This window comes from Bos mutus, chromosome 18, assembly GCF_027580195.1.
Source record: "Bos mutus isolate GX-2022 chromosome 18, NWIPB_WYAK_1.1, whole genome shotgun sequence".
Taxonomy (NCBI): domain Eukaryota; kingdom Metazoa; phylum Chordata; class Mammalia; order Artiodactyla; family Bovidae; genus Bos; species Bos mutus.
In genome coordinates, this window is record NC_091634.1 from 7212163 (window position 1) to 7236021 (window position 23859).

The 23859-nt window shown below is 47.7% G+C and overlaps 1 protein-coding gene across 5 annotated transcripts in view; it reads right to left on the bottom strand.

The window, feature by feature from the left end:
* The window catches only part of TRPM4 (transient receptor potential cation channel subfamily M member 4), a 42991-nt gene that overhangs the window by 17803 nt on the left and 1329 nt on the right, over positions 1 to 23859 (bottom strand). For 2 of the 5 annotated variants that reach the window (XR_011467611.1, XM_070387347.1), the window contains exons 3-15: positions 19400 to 19574; positions 18955 to 19135; positions 18618 to 18781; positions 18273 to 18456; positions 12064 to 12125; positions 11738 to 11929; positions 11303 to 11402; positions 8339 to 8451; positions 7724 to 8056; positions 7412 to 7543; positions 2060 to 2189; positions 1760 to 1905; positions 93 to 205 (exon numbers count right to left, since the gene is read on the bottom strand). Coding sequence is in view for 4 of the 5 variants with exons in the window: in XM_070387347.1 (XP_070243448.1) it covers positions 93 to 205; positions 1760 to 1905; positions 2060 to 2189; positions 7412 to 7543; positions 7724 to 8056; positions 8339 to 8451; positions 11303 to 11402; positions 11738 to 11929; positions 12064 to 12125; positions 18273 to 18456; positions 18618 to 18781; positions 18955 to 19135; positions 19400 to 19574 (2025 nt within the window). In the remaining variant the exon portion in view is untranslated. Of the gene's footprint in view, positions 1 to 92; positions 206 to 1759; positions 1906 to 2059; positions 2190 to 7411; positions 7544 to 7723; positions 8057 to 8338; positions 8452 to 11302; positions 11403 to 11737; positions 11930 to 12063; positions 12126 to 18272; positions 18457 to 18617; positions 18782 to 18954; positions 19136 to 19399; positions 19575 to 19824; positions 19870 to 23859 lie in introns of all 5 variants that reach the window. The other 3 variants (XM_070387348.1, XM_070387350.1, XM_070387349.1) reach the window with 3 other exon arrangements.

Here is a 23859-nt window from a genome sequence, read left to right on the forward strand (position 1 = left end):
GAAAGGCGGCCAGAACTGAGCAGGAAGGAGAGGCCGATCGCCCCACCCCACCCCCAATCCCGCCTCCTGCCAATTTAACCCCAGGGACTGACCTGAAGGTGATGAGGTCGGTGTAGATGAGTGGGGGGCAAAAGAAGGCAAGAACCAGGGCCCAGATGGGCGTGGTGCTGTCCATCTCCCCCCACCACTTCTGTGTCAGCAGAGACTGCGGGGGTGGGGAGGATTAGGAGCCTGAATCTCCCCCGCAACCCCCTCCCGAAGACCCCAGGCAAGGATTGGACCCTGCTCCAGAGCCCAGGGCAAATGCTCCCTGCAGTGGTGGGGCTGGGGGCGGGGGGGACGGAAAGGGTCAAAGGCAGGACCATGTGTCGCAGATTTTAGTAGAGTTAAACAGCCAACATTTGTTAACACAATACACCAGATACTGGGCTAAGCACTTCGGACAGATCAGCTCACTTAAGCTTCACCACCCCGCCCCCCAGGAGGACAGGTACTATTATTTTCTCCTTTTCCATAGATGGGGTACAGGGAAGTTACGGAAGGGGCGAAAACTGGAACCCAGGAGTTTAACCATCATTCAGAGTAAAGGACTCTGGGAAAGTACTTGAAGTGCCAGCAAGTCATTCCGACAGTGAAGGTGGGACTCCCTGCTGCGTAGGCAAACCTCGTACTCTGGGTGGGACTCACTGAGCCCCTGTCAGATTTAGACTAAGGAAACCAAGAGAAGTTTCAAACTGTCAGGATTAAGGGCTTCCCTGGTGGGTAGTCCAGTGGTTAAGATTCCACGTTTCCACTTCAGGGGGCGTGGGTTCGATCTCTGGTCAGGGAATTTCCACGTGCCACTGTGTGCCCCCCAAAAAAGAAAGAAAGTAGAAACTGACAACCAGAATGCAAAAATGCGGGGCTGAGTACAAATAATGAGGTACGAAATTTACTCCCAATTATCATAAATAAGTCTTTTTCTTTTTTAATGTCAGGATTAGCAGAATGGGAGAGACAGAGGGGCACACAGAGCTTCCCAAAGGAAGGGTAGGATTCCCTAAACCAGAGTTTGTCTCCACCTGGAACACTAGGTAATTGTCCAGTGACGCCGTTCTGATTGTTGAAACCTGGAAACGGGGACCTCTCAGGGAAGTGGGAAGGACTTCCTGTGTGAGAGGCGGGACTTCCTACTAAAGTCACCAGTATTCCTGTATCTGGAATAGAATTTTTTTTTTTTTTGGCCACATTGCACAGGCATGCAGGATCTTAGTTCCCTGATCAGGGCTCAAACTTGTGCCCCGTGCAGTGGAAGCACAGAATCCTAATCACTGGACTGCCAGGGAATTCCCTGGAATAGAACTTTTAAAAAAATATTTGTTTGTTTTATTTGTTTGGCTGTGTCTAGTCTTAGCTGTGGCACGTGAGATGTTTTAGTTGCGGCATGTAGGATCTGACTCCCTGACCAGGGATCAAACCCAGGCGCCCTGCATTAGGAACGCAGAGTCCTAGGCATTGAAGCACCAGGAATTCCTGGAATAGAACTTTCTAGAAGGGTGTGCTTTGCTGTGGGAAGGTTGGCTTTCCTGTGGCACGGCGTGGGGCTTCTTTGGGGAAGAGCAAGCTTTCTGGGTGAGGGCTGAGATTTTCTGGAGGAGGGGTGGTCTCCAGGAAGGGGGTCAAGACCATGGACTGCCCATGGTCAAGACCATGGCAGGGGCTCATCCTGCAGACTTCCCAGAGTCCAGCTGAGGACTGTGTGGGTGTCTCAGATGCTCACCTGTACCCCATCCTGAGCAAAGAAGGCACGGGCATCCGCCTGTGTGGCGAGCTGCAGGCAAGTGGCATCACCCCAGAGTGGGCAGCGCCGAAGGAGCAGGCGGGCGGACCGTTCCTCGCTGCTGCGGTAGCATTCTCCAAAGAGGTCTGGGGAGGAAGAGTTGTGGGAAGACAGTGGGAGGGAAGAGATGAGGGGATCGCAGGGGAAGGGGCAGGGTTACTAGAGAAGGAAGGGGGAGACTTACAACCCCCCTTCCTGGCTGCTGCCTGTAGTGCCCCCAGGCACCCATACCCCACGCACCAACACCCAGCCCCTCGAACTTGGCCGCCAGCTCCTTCCTCCGCGCCGCCTCCTCGGCCTCAGTCTCCAGGCGCCCCAACACTCGCAGCAACAAAGAGGCCCCAAGAGCTGAGGCCACAGAATTGGAACCCTGGAGAGACAGAGACATGGGGTCATGGGTAGGGACAGAGTTTGAAGTGAGATTCATGGAGGTGGTAGAGAAGATGGGAGGAAAGCTTGTGATCAAGGGAAGGGACAGAGGCCAGAGGTCATCAGAAATTAACCAAGGGAATCAGAAACCAAGGATGTCTGCAGATGGATCTGGAAGAAACTGGACGTCAAGGGAACATGTCAGAAGTCAGATGGTTCAGAGACTGCCCGGGCTGGGCTGGAATTAAAAGGACATCAGAGCCGAGAAGCAGTCAGAAGTGTCACCTAAAATGGCAGAGGAAAAAGGAAGACAGCATCTCACGTCTTGGCCAGACCTATTGAAAGACAGCTACATGCTCAGTCCGACTCTTTGTGACCACGCGGACTGTAGCCCACCAGGCTCCTCTGTCCAGGAGATTCTCCAGGCAAGAACACTGGAGTAGGTTGCCATTCCCTTCTCCAGGGGATCTTCCCGACCCAGGGATCGAACCTGAGTCTCCTGCATTGCAGGCAGATTCTTTATCACTGAGCCACCTAGTAAGTTGAGAGAGATGGAAGAGGCTGCTGCTGCTGCTAAGTCGCTTCAGCCGTGTCTGACTCCGTGTGACCCCATAGATGGCAGCCCACCAGGCTCCTCCATCCCTGGGATTCTCCAGGCAAGAACACTGGAGTGGGTTGCCATTGCCTTCTCCAGTACAGGCATGCATGCTAAGTCGCCTCAGTTGGAGAGAACCTCAAAACTTGGTCCCTCCGCAATGGCAACAAATAAGCTGGCTAAAAAAGAAAAAACTGTCAGGATCAGCTTTTTCAGAATTCTGGAATCTAACATAAAATTTACAACAAACAGGAGAATGCTTAATGAAGAAAGATTTCAGTAAAAGAGCACTGTGACATTTTAACTAATCCACTTATCATTGCCAATTCCCCAGCACAGTGGTTGCCTTGAAAAAAATAGCCCATATTCTGCTGCAGGTTGTTGTTCTGCTGAGGGAACAACTCAGATCTTAACTCTTTTTTTTTTAATGTCTATGGGATCTTCCCGGATCAGGGATGGAACCCATGACTCTTGCACTGGCAGGCTGATTCCTTACCACTGAGCCACCAGAGAAGGCCCAGATCTTACTCTTAAATAACTGTGGTTGTGTGCATCAACCTAGCTGGTGGCTCTCTGAAGGGGCGGCTCAAGGGCTGGCGGTTGTTTCACTGTTCTTGCAGCTTCCCTCAGAGCAAGAGTGGCTTCCCAAGTGGTGTTTAAAAACATTAAAGACAAACATATTAGCCTTGGCTCCTTGATGCAAATAGTAACAGTCAAGGCAAGCGAGAGATACTCTGAACAACCCAGGAGGGCAGAGGGAAGCAGCAGGGAAAGGGGATGCTTGGGGGAGTGAGGGCTTTAAAAAGCTCCTACGTGCGGCTTCCCTGGTGGCTCAGTGGACAAGAATCCCCCTGCCAATGCAGGAGAAACAGGTTCGATCCCTGGTCTGGGAAGATCCCACATGCCGCAGAGCAACTAAGCCCATGTGTCACAACTATTGAGCATCTGCTCTAGAGCCGGAAGCCTGCACACCTAGAGCCTGCGTTCCACAACAAGAGAAGCCACGGCAATGAGCCCACGCACCACGACGAGAATGGAGCCCACTCGCTGCAGCTAGAGAAAAGGCTGTGCGGCAACAACTTGTGGTGTGCGTGCGTGCTCAGTCATGTCTCTTTGCCACCCCATTGACGGTAGCCCGCCAGGCTCCTCTGTCCATGGAATTTTCCAGGCAAGAATACTGAAGTGGTTTGCCATTTCCTACTCCAGGGGATCTTCCCAAACCAAGGATCGAACCCACATCTCCCAGGTCTCCCGCGTTTCCCAAGTCTCCCGTGTCTCCTGCATTGACAGGCAGATTCTCTACCACTGAGCCACCAGGAATACAGTTAATAAAGACTCAGTGCAGCCAAAAATAAATAAAATTTTTTTAAAAAAGCTGCTGTATATACCAGGAAATCTAGAAAACTGCAAACGACAGAGACTGGATGCGTGCTCAGAAAAGACTAAGGAAACCCCTAAGCTTTCCCCTCTGGCTGACCTTTAGGCTCAGCCAAAGCAGGAAGCTGAAGCTAAAGCAGAATTGCAAACAGCCTACCCAAGTGTTGAAAGACAGCTCCACAAACAGCCAGTTTGCACAGTGGGAGAGTTTTATTCCCCCACCTACATGCATTTAAGGAAATCTCTGTCAAGTCACTATCTGACCACTAAGCTAACACAACCGGATTTCAGTGGTCATACGTAATAAAGAAAATGGACTTTACAAAAATAGAAAAGTCACTAAACAAACAACAACCCACAAGCAGCAGCAACAACCCCTGAAGGAAGGAGCTAAGCTGATTTCCAGAGTTGCCATATTATAATAGTCAAAATGTCCTGTTTTCAACAACAAAAGATCATGAGTGTTACAAAGAACCAAGAAAGTATGACCCATTCACAGGACAAAAGAAATTAGGAAGCTGAGTCAGTGGAATTACTAGAAAAAGACTTTAAATCAACTGTCTTAAATGTGCTCAAAAAGCTAAAGGAAATTATGAACAAAGAGCTAAAGGAACCCAGAAGAACGATGTCTCAGAAAATAGAGAATAGAAATAAAGATATAGGGACTCCCCTGGTGGTCCAGTGGCTAAGACTCTGCACTCCCAGTGCAGGGAGTCCAAGTTCAATCCCTGGTTAGGGAACTAGATGCCACACGCCACAGCTGAAAATAGTGCCTGCTGCAACCAAGACCTCTCACAGCCAAATAAATAAATAGATTTTTTTTTAAAAGAAATAAAGATATAGAGATTACAGAAAGGAACCAAGTAGAAATTCTGGAGCTGAAAAGTGCAATAACTGAAATGAAAAACTCTTTTAAAGGGCTGAAGAGCAGCGTTAAGGAGGCAGAAGAAAGAGTTTGTAAACTAGGTCCACTGTGATTATCCAGCTTGAGGTGCAGAAAGAAAAAAATGAAGAAAAATAAACAGACCTTAAGAGATCTGTGGGACACCATTAATCAGACCAACACAAGCATAATGGGAACCCCAAAAGGAGAGGACAGAGAGAAAGAGACAGAAAGGATATCTGAAGATATAACAGACTGAAACTTCCCACATTTGACGAAATACATGAATCTATACTTCCAAGAAGATGAAGAAATCCAAGTAGGATAAGTTCAATGAGATTCACACTAAGAAACATTATAACCATTTAAAAAATTTAAAAAAGCAAAAAAAAAAAAAAAAGAAAGAAACATTATAACCAAATTGCTGAAAGCCAAACACAAAGAGAGCTTTAAAATCAGCAAGACAGAAGTGACTCATGTAAGATCAAATAATTATATATGATAGTTACAAAACCATAAAACTCTTAGAAACATAGGGATAAAACTTTATGACCTTGTATTTTGCAATGGTTACTTAGATATGCCACCTAAAGCACAAGAAATAAAGAAATAAAAGGACAAATAGGACTTCATCAAAATGTAAACTTTTGTGCACCAAAGGACACTATCAATAGAAGAAAAAGACCGTGCACAGAAAGGGAGAATGTATTTGCAAATCATATATCTAATAAGGGATTAATATCCAGAACATATAAAGAATTCTTTAAACTCACCAACAAAAAAGACCGACAACCCAATTTAAAAATGGGCAAAGACTTGAATAGACATTTCTCCAAAAATATATAGATCGCCAAGAATCACATGAAAAGATGCTCAATATCATCGATCGTTAAGAAAATGCAAATCAAAACCACAATGAGGTACCATTTCACACCCATTAGAATGACAATTATAAAAAAAAAAGAGACAGAGAGAAGAAGGAAGGAGGAAAAAAAGGGGAAGAGAAAAGAAAGTAACAACTGATGGTGAAGATATGGAGAAACTAGAATAACTGTGCATTGCTGGTAGAAATTTAAAGGGTAACCCCATCATGGAAAACAGTATGGCAGTTCCTCAAAAAATGAAACCTAGATGGTCCAGCAATTCCACTCTCAGATATGTACTCAAAATAATTGAAAGCAAAGACACAAATAGATGTTCATACACTAATCATAGCCATATTTTCCACGAGAGTCAAAAGGTCAAAACAATCCACATGTCCAGCAGCAGATAAACAGATAAAGAAAATATAGTATATCCATATAATGGAATAGTATTCAACCTTTAAAAGGAAGGATATTCTAACACATGCTATAACACTGATGAACCTTTATCTCAATTTTTAAAAAAATCTATATTTAGCTGATGACCAGATTACAATCCAAAGTTGAAGAACTCCTGTCAAGGTATTTCTTTGACACAAAAATAAGGTCTATCTCTGATCCTACTTGAATTTCATGACTTTCTTTTTAAACTTCTCAAATGCATCCCAACACCTCAGCTTTAGTCCAGGCCCCCATCCTGGCTGCCTGAAGGATCCCAGCTTACTTTCCCAGGCGCTGTCCTTGCCTCTAGTTTTGTCTGCTTCTGCATTGCAACCACAACAATGCTTCTAAACTGCAAGAACAGTTAAGGTGAAACGACATCCCATCATCTTCAGGTAACAGCTAACTTCCTCACAGAGGCAACTATTTGAAAGGATGAGATTGAGGCATATGTACTGGTGTTGTTTAGTCGCTAAGACATGTCCAATTTTTTGTGACCCCGTGGACTGTAGCCTGCCAGGCTCCTCCATCGGTGGGACCCCAGACAAGAATACTGGAGTGGGTTGCAATTTTCTTCTCCTGGGGATCATGCCTACCGGGGTATGCAACCCCCAATCTCCTGCATTTCAGGCAGACTCTTTACGGCTAAACCGCCTGGGAGAAGCCCCAATGCATATGCATGAATAGGGTAAATGCCCAGCATACATGGTGAATGGAAGAATCGAGTTACAAGAAATGCATAGTGGGAGAGGCAGGAGAAAGAAGCAGCACTCAGAGTCATATATCAAGAATGGAGGGGGACCTCCCCAGCAGTCCAGTGGTTAAGATTCCTTCTTCCAATGCGAGGGTGGGCGGGGATGAGGGTTCGATCCCGAGTCCGGGAACTAGGATCTCACACGCTGCAGAGTATGGGCAAAATTAAAAATAAATCAATAAAACTTAAAAAAAAAAATGGAGAGGTGAGTGGGGGTACCAGAACCTTCCTGCTCAGGCACTGGAGTCCGGTAGAAATAAAGGACAGGAATGTAGGAGAGAGTAGAATCAGAGATCAAGTCAGCACTCACCATCTCCCAGAAGTACAGGGCCATCTGAGCCCTGTTGAGCAGCAGTGCCCAGAGGAGCAGGTCGCTCCAGGGGGCCTGCCCGGGGACAGCTTCCATCAGTCCAGAGGCAGCCTTGTCTGACAGCATAAACGACTGCAGACGGGAAAGGTGCGATGAGGGTTGGCTCCGCCCCAGACCCTTTCTGACTCCGTCCCAACCATCAACCCCACACCGCGTTCAGTCGCACACCCAGCTCTCTGATCACACCGCCTCCTGGCAGAGCCCCGCCCCCAGGTCCTTTCGTGCCCCCCTGCTCCCAACCTCCTTTCTTACATTCTCTCTGCTGTTGTCGCTCCGGCGAGTGCCCCCGGCGGGGAACGTCGGCGCGCACGTCTTCCCCAGCAGCATGCGCAGCACCTGCCCCACCTTAGGAAACTGTGGCTCCTCAGAGGGTTTAAGGGCTGGGGCTTTGGTGCTTGCACCGTGTGACACTTGGTCCAGAAGGTTGTGGATAAGAGAGTTGGGGGGCGCTGCGTTGTAGAGCTGGGCCAGGCGCACTGGAGTCAGGAAATGGCCCAGGCTGAGGCCATGGGAGATAAGCAAGCGCACGAACTCCGGTCGGTCGTTCAGGAGGGCGTCCATGAGGGAGGCCTCCAGGTGGAAGGACTGGTAGGGGTGGAATGAATGGGGGAAGAGTTGAGCACAGAGAAGGGCAGAAGGCCAGGTGAGGTCAGAGGTTAAGGACAGGAGATGGGAGTACAGAACCATGAGTGATGGACAGATGGGGAGAGAGGAAATAAGATGGGGACAGACAGACAACCAGAGATGGGTGGACAATTAAGGCTGGACAGGCCATAATGGAAGACAGAGCCAGATGTCAAAGGAGTTGGAGGATGGAGAACGCATCCCTTTTGTCTGGGTCCCCACCTCCGGGCCCCAACCCCTCACCCGCCATTGGATGTCCCCCCGGAAGAGTTCACTCTGGGCAATGTCCACACGGTTCCAAGCCACAGCCAAACGCAACTCGTCCAGGTAAGCTGAGGCTTCAGAGCTCCCACAGGCTGAAAGGGTGACAGGGACAGGGGGCATGAAGTCAGGGCGGGGGGACTGGGAACAGGACGAGCATCTGTATTGCTTCTTCTTGAGATGCCTGACATTTAAACTCGGTATAAAGTGAGTGTTGTTGGGCAGAGTCTGGAGCCTTTAAGAAGCCAGGCTATTACAAGCATAAAGTCATTCAGCTCAGGGACAGAACACAGACCAGTGGTTTAGAGGCCCCAAAAAAAGGAAAAGGAATCATTTACATTCACTTTACATTTATTGAGGTAAGCTATGAGCCAGGTGGGCTTCCCTGGTGGCTCAGACTAAAGAATCTGCCTGCGATGCAGGAGACCCAGGTTAGATCCCAGGGTCAGGAAGATTCCCTGGAGAAGAAAATGGCTACCCACTCCAGTATATGGGGAATTCCATGGATGGAGAAGCCTGATGGGCTATAGTCCATGCGGTCGCAGAGTCGGACCTGACTTAGCGACTCAACAGCAACAACAACAACGAGCCAGGCAGTGAGAGAGATGGAGAGAGAAACCGGACGCAGGCTCTGCCCCGAAGGAACCTCATTCCAGGGAAATATGTCCCAGAATCACATAAACACCGTCCCCTTGGAGGTGGGTGAAGAATGTGATCAAGGCCAGAGGAGGCTACAGCCACAGAGGTGTGGAGAGACCCAAGGGAGCCTCCTAGAGGTAGACAATGAGGAAGGGCTTTTGAAAGACTAGTAGGATTTGTAAGTCTGCGTCTAAAATGAGAAAAGAATCTCTGAGGCAGCAGGGGCAGCCCAAGCAAAAGCCTGGGTGCAGGAAAGCACAGGATATGACAGCAAACGTGAGTCACTCTGGCTTCCTGCAACTTGGGAGTATCTGTGAGAAGAAAGAGGAGCCCGTAGCAGGAAAAAAATTCCAAACATTAGCAGGGCTCCAGGAGACCCTGAGGCCATTCAAAAGAACAAAGAAGAACAAGTGGCCTTTAAAACTTTGATCTCAAAGTGTGCAGTCAACCTCGTGTGACCTTGGGCAAGTCACTATCCCCCTTCTCTGAGCATTGTTTCTTCATCTGCAACCCGAGGAGACAATCCTTCTAGGCATGGGTGAAGGATCAGAGCAAAGACGTGTGCTACCCGCTCAGCACGGGGCCTGGGTGTTCCTAGACTCTAATAAGCATCCGTCCCCTTCCCCCATTCCTTCTTCACCTGCCGAAACCCCATCCCTTCAACTCTGCCAACACTGAGCCTGTCCAGCCATCTCCAGTTTCCCCAGCAGAGTTGCCCTGCTGCAAGCCACAGACTTATACCACCACCCCCTCAAACCACATCTTAGAGAGTGGCTGTGTTTTCTCCCAGGAGGCTGGTGAGTTAACTTCTGTGAAGTGAATCACATTTGCTCACTGACTGCCATCCTCTATTAAAGGATGTGTCCCCACAAGAAATGGAATCATATTAAGGAGAGCTCCCATTTATCAGGCTTCCCCTGGGGCAGGCACTGCTGAGGCTCAAAACACTCCTGCCAGGTATTATCTCAGTGTTTTCAGAGACAGAAACTAAAGCTCAGAGAAGGAAAGTGTCTTTCTCAAAGTCACACAGCAGAGAGGGGGGCGACGCTGGTATTCAGATTTCAGTTTTATCTGATTCCAGAGTCAAAAATAACTACCTCACCACAGAATATGCTAGATGCAATTGGGGTGGGAACCTGGGGCTCAGAACGCATTAAAAATTCACACTATGCCTCTTGGGAGTTTTTTATCTAGGTGAGTGCTTTCCCTGTAAAACTCTTCTGACACCAAAATGACCCTCCTCACACACATCCCCACAGAGCCCTGGGGATCCACCTTAGCACTTATTTATCCCACTACCCCATCTTACTGACTCCAGGTTCTACTGGCTCTTCAAGGCCCAACTCAAATACCACCTCCCAATTGAATTTTTCTCGCCTTTCTGACAGCAGTTCCTCTCCATGTTTTTGTCTTGAATTTTACTTAAGATGTGTCCAAACAGCCCTGGTAGGAACTGCTTTTATCTCTGAAGCCTAAGCTAGTCTTGGCTGAATGAATAATGAGCTCCAACATCAGCCTCTACCATGTGGCCACTGCGCTCCCTGTCTTGGTTTTCATCATTCATTCCTCTAGTGAAATATCAGAAGTCCCTCACTGTGAGACGGCACTCTGGTTCATCTCTGATGCCACCACACCTCAGGGCTTAAAACATATCGGAGGCATGTAGGAAAGGCAGAAAGGGTGAGTGGGTGGATAGACGGAAGAATGGATGGATAAGATGGATGGATGAAAGAATGAATGGATGAAAAGATGGATAGATGACAGATGGATGGATGGATGGATGAAAAGATGGATAGATGAAAAGATGAATGGATGGGTAGATGAATGGATGGATGGATGGATGAAAGGATGGATAGATGAAAGATGGATGGATGGATGAAAAGATGGATGGGTAAATGAAAGACAAACGGATGGAAGAATGACGAGTGGGTGGAATTGTTAACAGAGGGGTGAATAGATTGGTAGAAGGATGGGTGAATGGCAAGATGGATGAATGGTTGAACAGCTGAAGGAATGGAAGGATGAAGGGAATAATGGGTAGATAGATCAGTGTACATGTGGCTGGCTAGATGGATGAAAGGATGGGTGGATGGATGCAACAGAAAGAAAGCAATGTTGGAACATACTGAAAGTATCTTGGGACAACTGTTCAATAGCACCATGCAAAGCCCCAAAAGGCACTGACAAAAGGAAAGAGATAAAAAGAGGCACAACTTAGATTAGAGAGGATGGGTAAAGTGCCGAAGACAGGAGAGGTGTCCAAAGTGGAACTGACAGAAGCAGAGGTTGGGGGATTCCAAGTCTTACCCTTGACAAGGGCCCTTAAGACGATGGTCTCAAATTCCTCAGGGCCGTCATCAGTTGAATAGACCGTCAGCAGCTCCTTCCGAGTCATGATCCTCTCCACCTGCAGAATACCAAATTCTGCCACCCCCACCCAACCCCCTGGTCCTGTCCACAGAGATAAAGGAGAACATTCCCCTGAAGGACCCCATAGTCTAGGTGCCCAGCACCCTTTACTCCCAGAACCTAGGGGTGTCAAGGCCCCCAGGCCTCTTCTCCCTCAGACCCAGGAGTCCAGGTTCCCAGGCTTTCCTCATATCCATGAGGCTGGGCCCCCATTCCCCTTCCCTTGGATTCGGGACTCCAAATCTTCAGCATCCTCACATCTCAAGACCCAGGAATCCAAGCCCCCAGCTCTCTCCCATCTCAGGTTCCACAGTTGGGCCCTCAGTGTCCTACCTGGGCCTGCAGGACCTCGGGGTCCCCTTTGGGGAAGAAACGCTTAATCAGATCTCGGGGTTCACGTCGCCTGCCCCCGCCACTCCCTGGAGCCAGAGTGTCCTCCAGGATCTCTGCCAGGCAGTCCGCAGCTCCCCCAGATCCAGCCACCAGGAGGCAGGGGAGCTGAGCCTGGGTGGCATCCTCTATCTGCTACAGAATAAAAGGGGCAGGCAGGTTAGGGAAGGAAAGCATTCACCCTTCCTGGAGCCTAGATTCCCAGCCCTCTTCTCCTCCAGGACTTGGGACCCAGGAGTACAGCCCCCAGGCCCCCTGGGCTCCTGTACCTTCAACATCTTCTCATCACCATCAATCAGAAGGAGGAGGACAGGGATGTCAATGCCAGTCCCTGCAGGGAGAACAGAGCAGAAGGCTTGGGCAGTTCCCATCAGCCTCTGCTGGGGATGGCAGTCACATTTCCCAGGAGTCCCTGGGGCAAACGCTGGCTTCTGCCTAAAATCCTCAGTCCTGAGGCTCATGGGAACTGTCATGCCTTTGAGGGTGTTGGGAGGAGCCGGATCTCAAAGACAGTAGTGTTCAACTTCTCAAGGAAGGACAGAGCTGGGAACCTGGACTCCTGGGTTCCTGAATGAGGCATGAGTCAATCCTGTGACTGATTAACTGACCTGGAGCCAGGAGAGGATGAAAGTTCAAACAGAAAATGAAGGAAATAAGGAATAGGAAGGACTATCCAAATACAATAAAGATATGTATTAAAGCCCAATGGCAAACTCATAAAAGTTTTCTATTAACTCTATTCCCATTAAAATAAGAAATGAGACAACATTACTACTAATCACACTTATCTGGGTGTCTTGAGCTAATGCAATAATGCAAGAAAATGAAATAACTAGAGTGAAACTTGTATTTTTTTTTTGAAGCTGGAAGAGACAAAGGTATTTATTTGAAGAAAAGATGATCTACATTCTCAGAAAATTGGAGAGACTCCACTCAAAATATCTAAATACTAATAAGATAATTTGGCTAAGTGGGTTAATACAAGAAAAATATACAAAAATCAAAACCTTTTTTCCAGCTAGTAAGAATATGTATCTTATCCACATTTCCACAAAAATGATAAAATACCCAGGGATTAATTTGTATAGAAAGTTATGATATTTTTATAAGATTGATAAAACCTTATTTAAAGACAAGGTATGACTAAATGGAAAAGTAAATACTATGCTAACCTGTCACAATGTAACACAAATTCAATGCAGTCTGGGGAAAGAGGGAAGTCGAAGAAGGTTGGCAGTGTTTTTCCTTTGTTCTTTTTTAATGCAACAAAATAATTTTAAAATTCATACGAAAGAATAAATATTGAAGAGTTAAGAAATTGTTGAAAAAGGACAGTGAGGAGGAACTTTCTCTGATATATATATTTAAACATCTTTAAACTGCTGTAAACAAAATATATTTTTGGCACAGGAATAAATATATAGAGAAGTAGAAGAGGAAAAGGTTTAGAAATAGTTCAGTGTATAAAGGAACTGAATATATAACTGAAGTGGCATTTCAATTTAGCTGCGAAAAGATAGTTTATTTATTAAATGGTCATGAAGAAAATACAGCTTCCCATTTAGAAGAAAGAAATGTAGACTCTACCTCAAAATATGTAAAAATCATTTCCAGATGGATTGAGGTTTAAATATAAAAGTATAAGATATTAGAAAAGAAGACTTAGAATGTTTGTATAGCATTGGAGTGGAATGGACTTTTCTAAAAAGACCAAGAGAAACCAAGGGGTTATAAAAGGAACAACAAATATATCGAACCACGTTAATATGATCAAATTTTTATGGAAGTAGACACCAGAATTAAAGTATCTTTTAAAAATTTTACAATACATCTAACAGTTAAAGCTTTCCTATCAATAGGATACAAAGAATTCTTATAAAAAGATTTTTAAAAGAATCCAATTCAAAAAGGGCAAACAATATGAATAGACATTTCATATTTAGTTCATATTGAATAGAAATCTGATCAGCCAACAAAATGTGTTTTTATCTTTTACTAACGGTTAGATAAATTAAAACATCAAATTAAAAGTGCGAAATCAGGACTTCTCTGGTGGTCCAGTGGTTAAGAATCTGCTTGCCAATGCAGGGGACACGGGTTCAATCCCTGGTCTAGGAAGATTCCACATGCTGCTGGCAACTAAGTCCGTGTGCGACAACTACTGAGCCTGAGTTCTAGAGCCCAGCTTCTCAACAGGAGAAAACACTGCAGTGAGAAGCCTATGTATGCATCACGACTGGAGCGTAGACCCCACTCGCAGCAACCAGAGAAAGCCCAAGCGCAGCAATGAAGACCCAGCACAGCCAAAGTTAAAAAAAATTTTTTAAGTGATACATCACTTTCTACCCATCAAGTTGGCAAATAAAAGAAAAATTAAAGCAAGATTATCCAGAGTTGGTTAAGACTGAATGGAAAAGAAAACTCACACATTGTTGATGAGAGAGTGAATGAAAACCGCTACACATTTTGAGAAAGTTACCTAGTACTATTAGTACGCACAGCAATCTCAGTTTCAAGATCTACTGTATAGAATTTTAAACACCTGGATGTTGGAAGTTCCCTGGTGGTCCAGTGATTAGTCCTGAGTTGCCTCCCTGGTTGGGGAACTAAGATCCCACAAGTGGTGGAGCACAGCCAGGAAAAATAAATTTTTAATTAAACAAAATTAAAATGAAACACTGGGATGTAATTATGGACATTTATACAAAGGTATTTTTTCAGCATTGTTTGTAGTGCCAAACACTGATAGCAGTTTAAGTATCCACCAATTGAGAAAAATTTAAATAAGAGATGGAACAAACATTATAAAGGAATATCATGCAACCATTAGAAGGGGATGCAAGATAAAGAAGTTTGGACCTAAAAGGATGGTTATAAGAAAGTGATACATATATGTATAGTATAAAAGAAAGAAAGACCAGAGAGGTGGAAATATAATCGCATAGGATTTTATAAACACAGAGAAAAGTATAAAAGGATAAACCCCAAACCATATAACACTGATTACCCCAATAGACGGGGCTGGAGCTGGGAAGGGAATTTTCTAACTTCTTTTTTCTTCTTCTTCTTTGACCTGTGGGTTATTTACAAACTACAACTCATGCAATGATAAGAATTTCCTTACATACTTTCGCATGGTTTGATTAGCTCCAATAAACACATATTAAAGTTGCCACATATTAAACACATATTAATTTTTAAAATTTAATTAAATATTAAATTAATATTAAAATATTGAGTGAAAGGAGGCAATTTCAAAAGGTCATATATTATATTCCATGTATTTATCTTCTGGAAGAGAGAGGCCTCATGTGATAGTAAACAGGTTAGTAAACAGGGCTGGGTGCCAAAGGAGTGCCTTGATGGGAACAGAACTGGTCTGTGTCCTGATTGTGGAAATGGCCACATGAATCTCTGTACATATGCCTAAACTCACAGAATTATACACCCCAAAAAGTCAGTTTACACCCCAAAAAGATAATTTAAAAAATAAGATTAAGGGAAACCTCCTACGTTGTTGGTGTGAATGTAAATTGGTGTAGCCACTATGGAGAACAGTAAGGAGGTCCCTTAAAAAACTGAAAATAGAGCTACCGTATGATCCAACAATCCCACTCCTGGGCATATATTTGGAGAAAACCATGATGCGAAAAGATACATGTTCCCCAACGTTCACTGAGCACTATTTACAATAGCCAAGACATGGAAACATCCTAAATGTTTATCGATGGAGAACTGATAAAGAAGATGTGGTGTGTATATGTTTATATATGTGTATGTGTATATATGGGCTTCCCTGGTGGCTCAGTGGCAAGACTGCACCTGCAGTGCAGGAGACCAGGGTTCGACCCTGGGTTGGGACAATCCCCTGGGGAGGGCATGGCAACCCACTCCAGTATTCTTGCCTGGAGAATTCCATGGACAGAGGAGCCTGGCAGGCTACAGTCAATGGGCTTGCAAAGAATTGGACACGACTGAGCGACTAAGTCAGTCCACTCCAGTGTTCTTGCCTGGAGAATCCCATGGACAGAGGAGCCTGGTGGGCTGCCATCTATGGGGTCGCACAGAGTCGGACACGACTGAAGCGACTTAGCGGCAGCGGCGGCGGAGCGACTAAGTACAGCACGTATGTATAAATATATGTGCATATGTATATAAGATGTGATGTGTGTATATATATAATTATAATTTATATATATATTATATATAATGGAACACTACTCAGCCATAAAAAAGAATGAAATAATGTCATTTGCAGCAACATGGACGGACCTAGAGATTGTCATCCTGAGTGAAGTCAGACAGAAAAAGACAAATATCATATGATAATTGCTTATATGTGGAATTTTAAAAAATGGTACAAATGAAACTATTTACAAAACAGAGTCACAGATGTAGAAAACAAACTTATGGTTACCAAGGGGGAAAGCAGGGCAGGAGGGATAAGTTGGGAGACTGGAATTGACATATCACGCTAGGTACAAAAAGTGCAAGTGTTAGTCGCTCAGCATGTCCGACTCTTTGAGACCCCATAGACTGTAGCCTGCCAGGCTTCTCTGTCTATGGGATTGTCCAGGCAGAATACTGGAATAGGTAGCCATTCCTTTCTGCAGGGGGCTCTTCCTAACCCAGGGATCGAACCCAGGTCTCCTGCATTGCAGGCAGATTCCTTGCCATCTGAGGCACCAGCAAAGGCTGTTATGTATAAAGCCACTATGTATAAAATAGATAACTAATAAGAATTCTACTCAACACTCTGTAATGACCCCTATAGGAAAAGAATCTTAAAAATCATGGATATCTGAGTCACTTTGCTGTACAGCAGAAAGTAACACCACATCGTAAATCAGCTATATTCCAATAAAAATTAATTATATAAAAAAAATCCCTACATGTGTGAGTCAGACTCTGGAACCACTGGGCCCGATAAACTAGTGTGTATGCCCTATACTTTGACTCTGATCAAGGAATAGTGGCTGGAAGGAACTTTGAGTTGTCTCTTCTGAGAGGGTGTGTTCTATGAGTGGGAAGAAAAATAAAGTGGTTCGTTAGCCAAAAATAAAATAAAATGATAAAAATAAGACTAAAATTGCCCCAAAACTAATTAAATGTCAAGAATTAGGTGGACACCTTTTAAAATATAAGAAACGTTTATAAAGAAGCAGCTTTCTGTTCAGATGATTTTCTACACTGGACATTTGTTTCTGTTTTAGTGATTATGCTCTTGTCTGTATCAGTTCATTGCTTCTACTTCCTCTAGATTTGTCTTGCTCTTCTGTTTCTTCTGTTTGGATCTTCCCTGGTGGCTCAGACAGTAAAGTGTCTGCCTACAATGCCTAGCATGTGGGAGACCCGAGTTCAATCCCTGGGTCGGGAAGATCTCCTGGAGAAGGAAATGGCAACCCACTCCAGTATTCTTGCCTGGAAAATCCCATGGATGGTGGAACTTGGTAGGCTACAGTCCACGGGGTCGCAAAGAGTCGGACACGCCTGAGTGACTTCACTTCTGTTTCTAGGATTTTTTTAAATTGGAGACAAATCATTGATTTTCAACCTTCTTTTTCTTTTCTTTATTATATACGCATTTAAGTCTACAGATTTCCTAAGCACAGCACAATGCTGTGCTGTGCTTAGTCGCTCAGCCATGTCCAACTCTTTGTGACCCCATGGACTGTTAGCCCACCAGGCTCCTCTGTCCATGGGATTCTCCAGGCAAGAATACTGGAGTGGGTTGCCATTCCCTCCTCCAGGGGATCTTCCCAACCCAGGGATTGAACCCAGGTCTCCCACGTTGCAGGAGGACTCTACGGTCTGAGCCACCAGGGAAGCCCAAGAATACTGGTGTGGGTAGCCTATCCCTTCTCCAGGGGATCTTCCCGACCCAGGAATCGAATCTGGGTCTCCTGCATTTACCAGCTGAGCTACCAGGGAAGCCCGAGCATTAGCTGCCCCCGCAAACATGTTGGTATGTCATGACATAACCATCACTCAGTTCAAAATATTACCTAGCTTCTTTTTTTTCCTTCTTTGATCCATGGGTTAATTACAAACTACAATTCATGCAATGATATGGATGAATCTCACAGAAGTAACGTTGACTATGAGAAGCGAGAATTTAAGACGTGAGGATGGTATGATTCTAGTCATATGAAACAGGTTCAGAACTACCTGACGCTGTGACAAACACGATGAGGTGGCCTTTGGGTGTGGTTAGGAGAAGGCTTCTGAGGGCTGGTATTATTCTGTTTCTTGATTTGGGTCCTGGTTGCCTAAGTGGGTTCAGTTTGTTAAAAACTCATCAAGCTGTCCACCTTTGTGCATTGCAGATTTCAAGATAAAGGATTTTTTTAAGCACAGCAAGTGATGGGAGAAGGCCCTTGACCATAGGAAACTCCCCCTGGCTGCAGTCCCCAGATTCCAACCAGAGGGGACCACTGGGATCCTGAGCAGTGAATCCCCAGTGGAGGAAGCCACTCACCTCCCACGCCCGTCTTCTGTTGGGCCAGGTAGGACTCGAAGCCCAAGCGGAAGCGGTTCTCGCCGCCCAGGCGGCCGTGTGTGCCGTCATCCACCAGGAAGAAGGCCGAGTAGTTGTAGTCAAGAGGGAACTGGACCCCATCCTCTGGGTCTCCGCGCCACCGGTACCTTGCGGGGAACGAGCCCTGGTGGGGACAAGTTGCCAGACCAGGGGGTCTCTCCATCAGGGCCAAGGGCACAGACACTCGGCGCTCATCCCTCCCCTAGCCCTAAGTCCCAGCCCCCTCCCCACTCAGACCGGGGGCTCCAGGCCCCCAGCCCCCCCTTCCAAGACCCCGAATCCCACCTTGGGGTTGGTGAGAGTGTCTCTATTCCGCACCACGCCCCAGGGGGCCACGCCCATGGCCACCACTTTGCTGCCCCCAGTGCTGGCCGTCTGGTGGTCCCGCACAGCCGCACCGACGTGCCGGCCGATGCCTTTGTGCAGCCCTCCAGTGACAATCCAGGCCCCTACACAGGGACACAGAGAGTAGTGGTGAGGTCCAGAGACAACGCAGAGACACAGAAAGAGACCAGAGAGAGAGACAAAAGCCACACAGAGACGGCAGGGGAGAAGACAGGCATTCCAGGGAAGTGGGGGGAGATGGGGGGGCCAGGAGGCACAACCCCACCCCGCCTGTCACCTGTGCTCTGGGCAGCCCGCACCAGCCCGCGTCGCAGCAGGTCCTGCAGCCAGGTCTGGAGGATGGGGCCCCCTGACCCCCCCAGCACTGACACCACCAGGTTCGGGGCCCGGAAGCCCCACACTTTGGTGACCAGAGTATAAACCGTAGCTGGATCCGTGCGGTCCGAGAGCCGGAGGAACTGTGGACACACGAGAGGAAGGGACACGGGGAGAGGGGACAGAGAGAGAGGGACAGAGATGCAGAGAGAGGAGCACAGAGATGGGGGGACAGAGACCCAGAGAGAGGAGGACAGACTTACAAAAGAGAGGGGGTGGAGGGGACAGAGACCCAGGAGAGATGAAGACAAGGATGGGCAAGTGGGGAGACACAGAGTTCAGCTGGGATGCTGAGGCACGCAGTCCCACTGGCCAACCCCAGCCTTGTCCAGACATGCTGGCCTCACATTGCTGATCTTGCGGCCGGCGCCCAGGAAGTCCAGGTCCCCGAAGGCATCTGTGGGCTTCTCCGTGGTGTGCAAGTCACTGTCCCATACGGTCACCACGGCTGCCCCGAATGCATCCTCCACAGCCACGGATGGGTGGGCACCCCGAGGATGCCCACACTGGCACAAGCTCCCCCTGGGGGCGGGAGGAGAAGAAGATGAACCCCAGGAGTGTCCGCACCGACCCCAAGCATCCTGCAGAAACATCCCTGTCTCTGTGTGTCCCCCCAGAGGCACTCACAGTCCATGCTGACCCTGGCACTGCCCTTCCTTGGTAGGGAGAGACTGGGGCAGAACAAGCACAGTCACCTCGCCCAGCAGCTGGAAGCCACAGTGGCTCAAGCGAGCCTGGGCAGGGAGGTCTATGTACAGGGCCCCACACTCACTGTTGCCTTCAGGGCCTGAAGTGGGAAAGTTCCGGGGTGAACTTGCTGCCCCCGGTCCAGACAGATGATATTCGCATGAAAAGGGAAATCAAGAGAGTGATTCAGAGAGCATGCATGTTCTAGAGGCCAAGGAGGCTGTGCAACTTTGAGCAAGTAGCTTCACTTCTCTGAGCCTCAATTTCCCCCTCAAATGAAAAGACAATAATAGCACAGCCTACTTCAGAGAACTGTGAGGAGCCAATGAAATAACGTTTCTTCAGACGGGGGCTGCATACCAGATCCAGTCTCCGTGAACTCCGCACAGAGCTTTAAATAACCTTGAATAGCACAGTGAGAAAGTCATTCCTTTTTGAGCTCTCCTGATTACGGTCAAGCAGAGAGCTCTGCTCAGCTGAGTGCTAGAATATTTGTCATGCCTAACTCTTTACTATTTTTTTTTTTTAATAACAGAGACAAGTTAGCCTTGGGCTCAGAAAAAGGCTGGCAACAGCATCCATTTAGAAGGTAAATACTTCGGCTTAGTTTTTATTGTAATTGTCTTTTATGGCTTGTTTCTTTCTCTTTGTGGCAAATGGAACGGATTTTCCATTTATGGTGATCATATATGAGACATTTTCCCCCTAAATAAATATATAATTATCCCTAGTGACTTAATGGGATTGGCACCTGAGTTTTAAAAGAGCAAGCACCGAGGGTTGAGAGATGAGGGATTGGTTTGGAAAGGTATCTAAATTTCTTTGGTCCCTGATGCCAGAAGGGATTCAGATATCAGGGGAGACCAGCATTTATGTAAACAGTGAGTGAGTGATAGTCGCTCAGTCATGCCCGACTCTTTGCGACCCCATGGACTGTAGCCTGCCAGGTTTCTCTGTCTACGGAATTCTCCAGGCAAGAATACTGGAATGTAAACAGAGTAAGCTACAACTTAAACAGACTAATTTTCTAGAAGGAACAGCACGAGTGGTCCATGGATTTAGCAAAAGTTGTAAAGCCAACAGGGGCTTCCCAGGTGGCGCTCATGGTAAAGAACCTGCTAGCCAAGGCAGGAGACAAAAGTTAAGAGACTAGGGTTCAATCCCTGGGTCGGGAAGATCCCCTGAAGGAGAGCATGGCAACCTGCTCCAGTATACTTTCCTGGAGAACCCCATGGACAGAGGGACCTAGCGGGCTACAGTCCATAGGGCTGCAGAGAGTCAGACGCGATTGAAGCCACTTAGCACACACGCGCACACGCAAAGACAACAAAAATAATCAAGCCATCACGCTGAATATACCAGCTCCTGGCAGAGTGAGGACTATGGGACACACACCTCCTCCTTTCTGAGTCAACCGTCAGGGTCCTGGCATGCCTCAGTTTACCCACCTGATCCTTTCACCCATCTCAACCCAGTCCCTGGGCGCCCCCCTCCCTCGTTCCTGTCCATCTACTTCCCATGAGCCCTTCCTGGCAAAATTTCTTCAAGGAATGTTCTAGAACCTGAACTCTCCAGTACGATAGCCTCTAGCCACACAGCGCTCCTTGTAGTCAAATAAAATTAAATACAATTAAAAATTCAGTTCCACAGTCGCTCTGGCCACATTTCAAGTGACTAGGAGCCACACGTGTGTGGCCAGTGGGTGCCATATTGGATGTGACTATAGAACATTTTCATCATTCCAGAAAACTCTAGTGGACAGCACTGGCAGACACCCCATCTGCCTATCTCATCTCCTACCCACCCCTTTCTCTGCGTGGCCACAGAAACCAAAACTGTACCCGAAAAAATCAGCGGTCACCTGCACGAAAAAATCAGCGGTTACCTGCATGTCCCCAAATACAATGGTTTCTATTCAGGTTTTATCTGACTCTGACAAAACAGCACCAGTCATGGCTAAAAGGCTCTGATTCTAGAAAACTTTTTCCTTGGCAGAGCACACCCGTTCCCCTGGCTGCCCTGTCCAGCCTCATCTGCGGCTTTCTCTTCCTCTGTGCCTCCCTCGAGTCCAGGTGTTCCCCAGAGCCAGGGCCACGTGCCTTCCCGACATGGGTCTCAAGCTCAGTGTCCCCGAGGGCCAGGCAGGTGAAAGAAAGAAGCATCAGGGGGAAGATTATAAGTGGGTGTGGTGGACACCGTCCTGACTTGAGGTAGCATGTCTGTCTTGAAGCATTCAGAAACACGTTTTTAAGGAACCCTCTTCCATGGCAGTGGGTGGGAGGTGGAGGGGTGGAAGGACGGGCCATAGAATTACCCATTCGCAACATCCTCCGATTTTATGCTTTCTTCCCACGCCCATCCTACTTCCACAGTTTCCAATACCATCTACAGCTGCTGCTGCTGCATCACTTCAGTCGTGTCTGACTCTGTACGACCCCATAGATGGCAGCCCACCAGGCTCCCCCGTCCCGGGGATTCTCCAGGCAAAAACACTGGAGTGGGTTGCCATTTCCTTCTCCAGTGTATGAAAGTGAAAAACGAAAGTGAAGTTGCTCAGTCGTGTCTGACTCTTCGTGACCCCATGGACTGCAGCCTACCAGGCTCCTCTGTCCATGGGATTTTCCAGGCAAGACTACTGGAGTGGGGTCCCATCGCCTTCTCCTACCATCTACAGTTAGGACTTCTCAAATCCTTCTCAAATCTAGGATGGAAGTCGCAGACCTTTCCTGAGTCCCTGACCCAGGTCTGCCGTGCCCTTGGTTCTCATGCTCCTGGGTTCCCATCTCTGGGGCTCCCAAGCCCCAGACCAGATGTCTAGGCCCATCCTCCCCTTACCCCTCATTCCACAAATCCATCGGCCCCCAGGCTCTTGCCCCGTGACTCTTTGCCCTGACCCCTCCCCTCTGTGTCCCCACAGCCCTGGCTGCCTCAGGCCTCTTCTCCTCCCACTTGACCCTTGCCCGACATGGGTCTCAAGCTCAGTGTCCCCGAGGGCCAGGCAGGCGAAAGAAAGAAGCATCAGGGGGAAGATTATAAGTGGGTGTGGTGGACACCGTCCTGACTTGAGGTAGCATGTCTGTCTTGAAGCATTCAGAGACACGTTTTTAAGGAACCCTCTTCCATGGCAGTGGGTGGGAGGTGGAGGGGTGGAGAGATGGCCATAGAATTACCCATTCGCAACATCCTCCGATTTTATGCTTTCTTCCCACGCCATCCTACTCCCACAGTTTCCATTACCATCTACAGCTAGGACTTCTCAAATCCCTCTCAAATCTGGGATGGAAGTTGCAGACCTTTCCTGAGTCCCTGACCCAGGTCTGCCATGCCCTTGGTTCTCATGCTCCTGGGTTCCCATCTCTGGGGCTCCCAAGCCCCAGACTAGATGTCTGGATCCATCCTCCCCTCGCCCCTCATTCCACAAATCCATCGGCCCCCAGGTTCCTGCCCCCCGAATCTTTGCCCTGACCCCTCCCCTCTGTGTCCCCACAGCCCAGCCTGCCTCAGGCCTCTTCTCCTCCCACTTGGCCCTTGCCCAGCCTTTTCCCCGGCTTCCTGAACTCCCATCCATCTTCACGTGGCCCCCAGGGAGTTCCACACCCAGAGCTGACCCTGCCCCTCCCAGGGCTCCCTGGAACACCCAGACCCGGTCCCCAACCCCTCAGGGTGGCATTTGAGGCCCTGTAACTTCTGGTCCCACCCTCTTCCTTGGTTTCCTCTCTCCGATGGCCCTGGCACCCTGAACTCTGCCCTCTCTTCAATTCGCAATGTCAACAGGGGGCGATTTATACATGCTGTTCCCACTCCTGGAATCCAGCCCACCTTCAGCTGTCAAACTCCAACTCTGTCACCTTCAAATGTCCCCTCACTGGCCCCTCTTCCTGTGTCCCCTCCCAGCCTTAACCAGATGCTCCCCCGGGGGCCAGCGGCGTGTCCTCTGCAGCTCTCACTTCCTTGCCTTAGAATTATCTTCTTCCCACCAGACCAGAGGTTTCTAAACTTCCTTGACCACCCTTCCCCTCAGTAAAAGTTTCTGAGCACTCACCCCCAAATAGTATTTATATTTACGCATCATTCAAGCCATCCTGCACTAATAGAATATATTCATAATAGAACACACCCT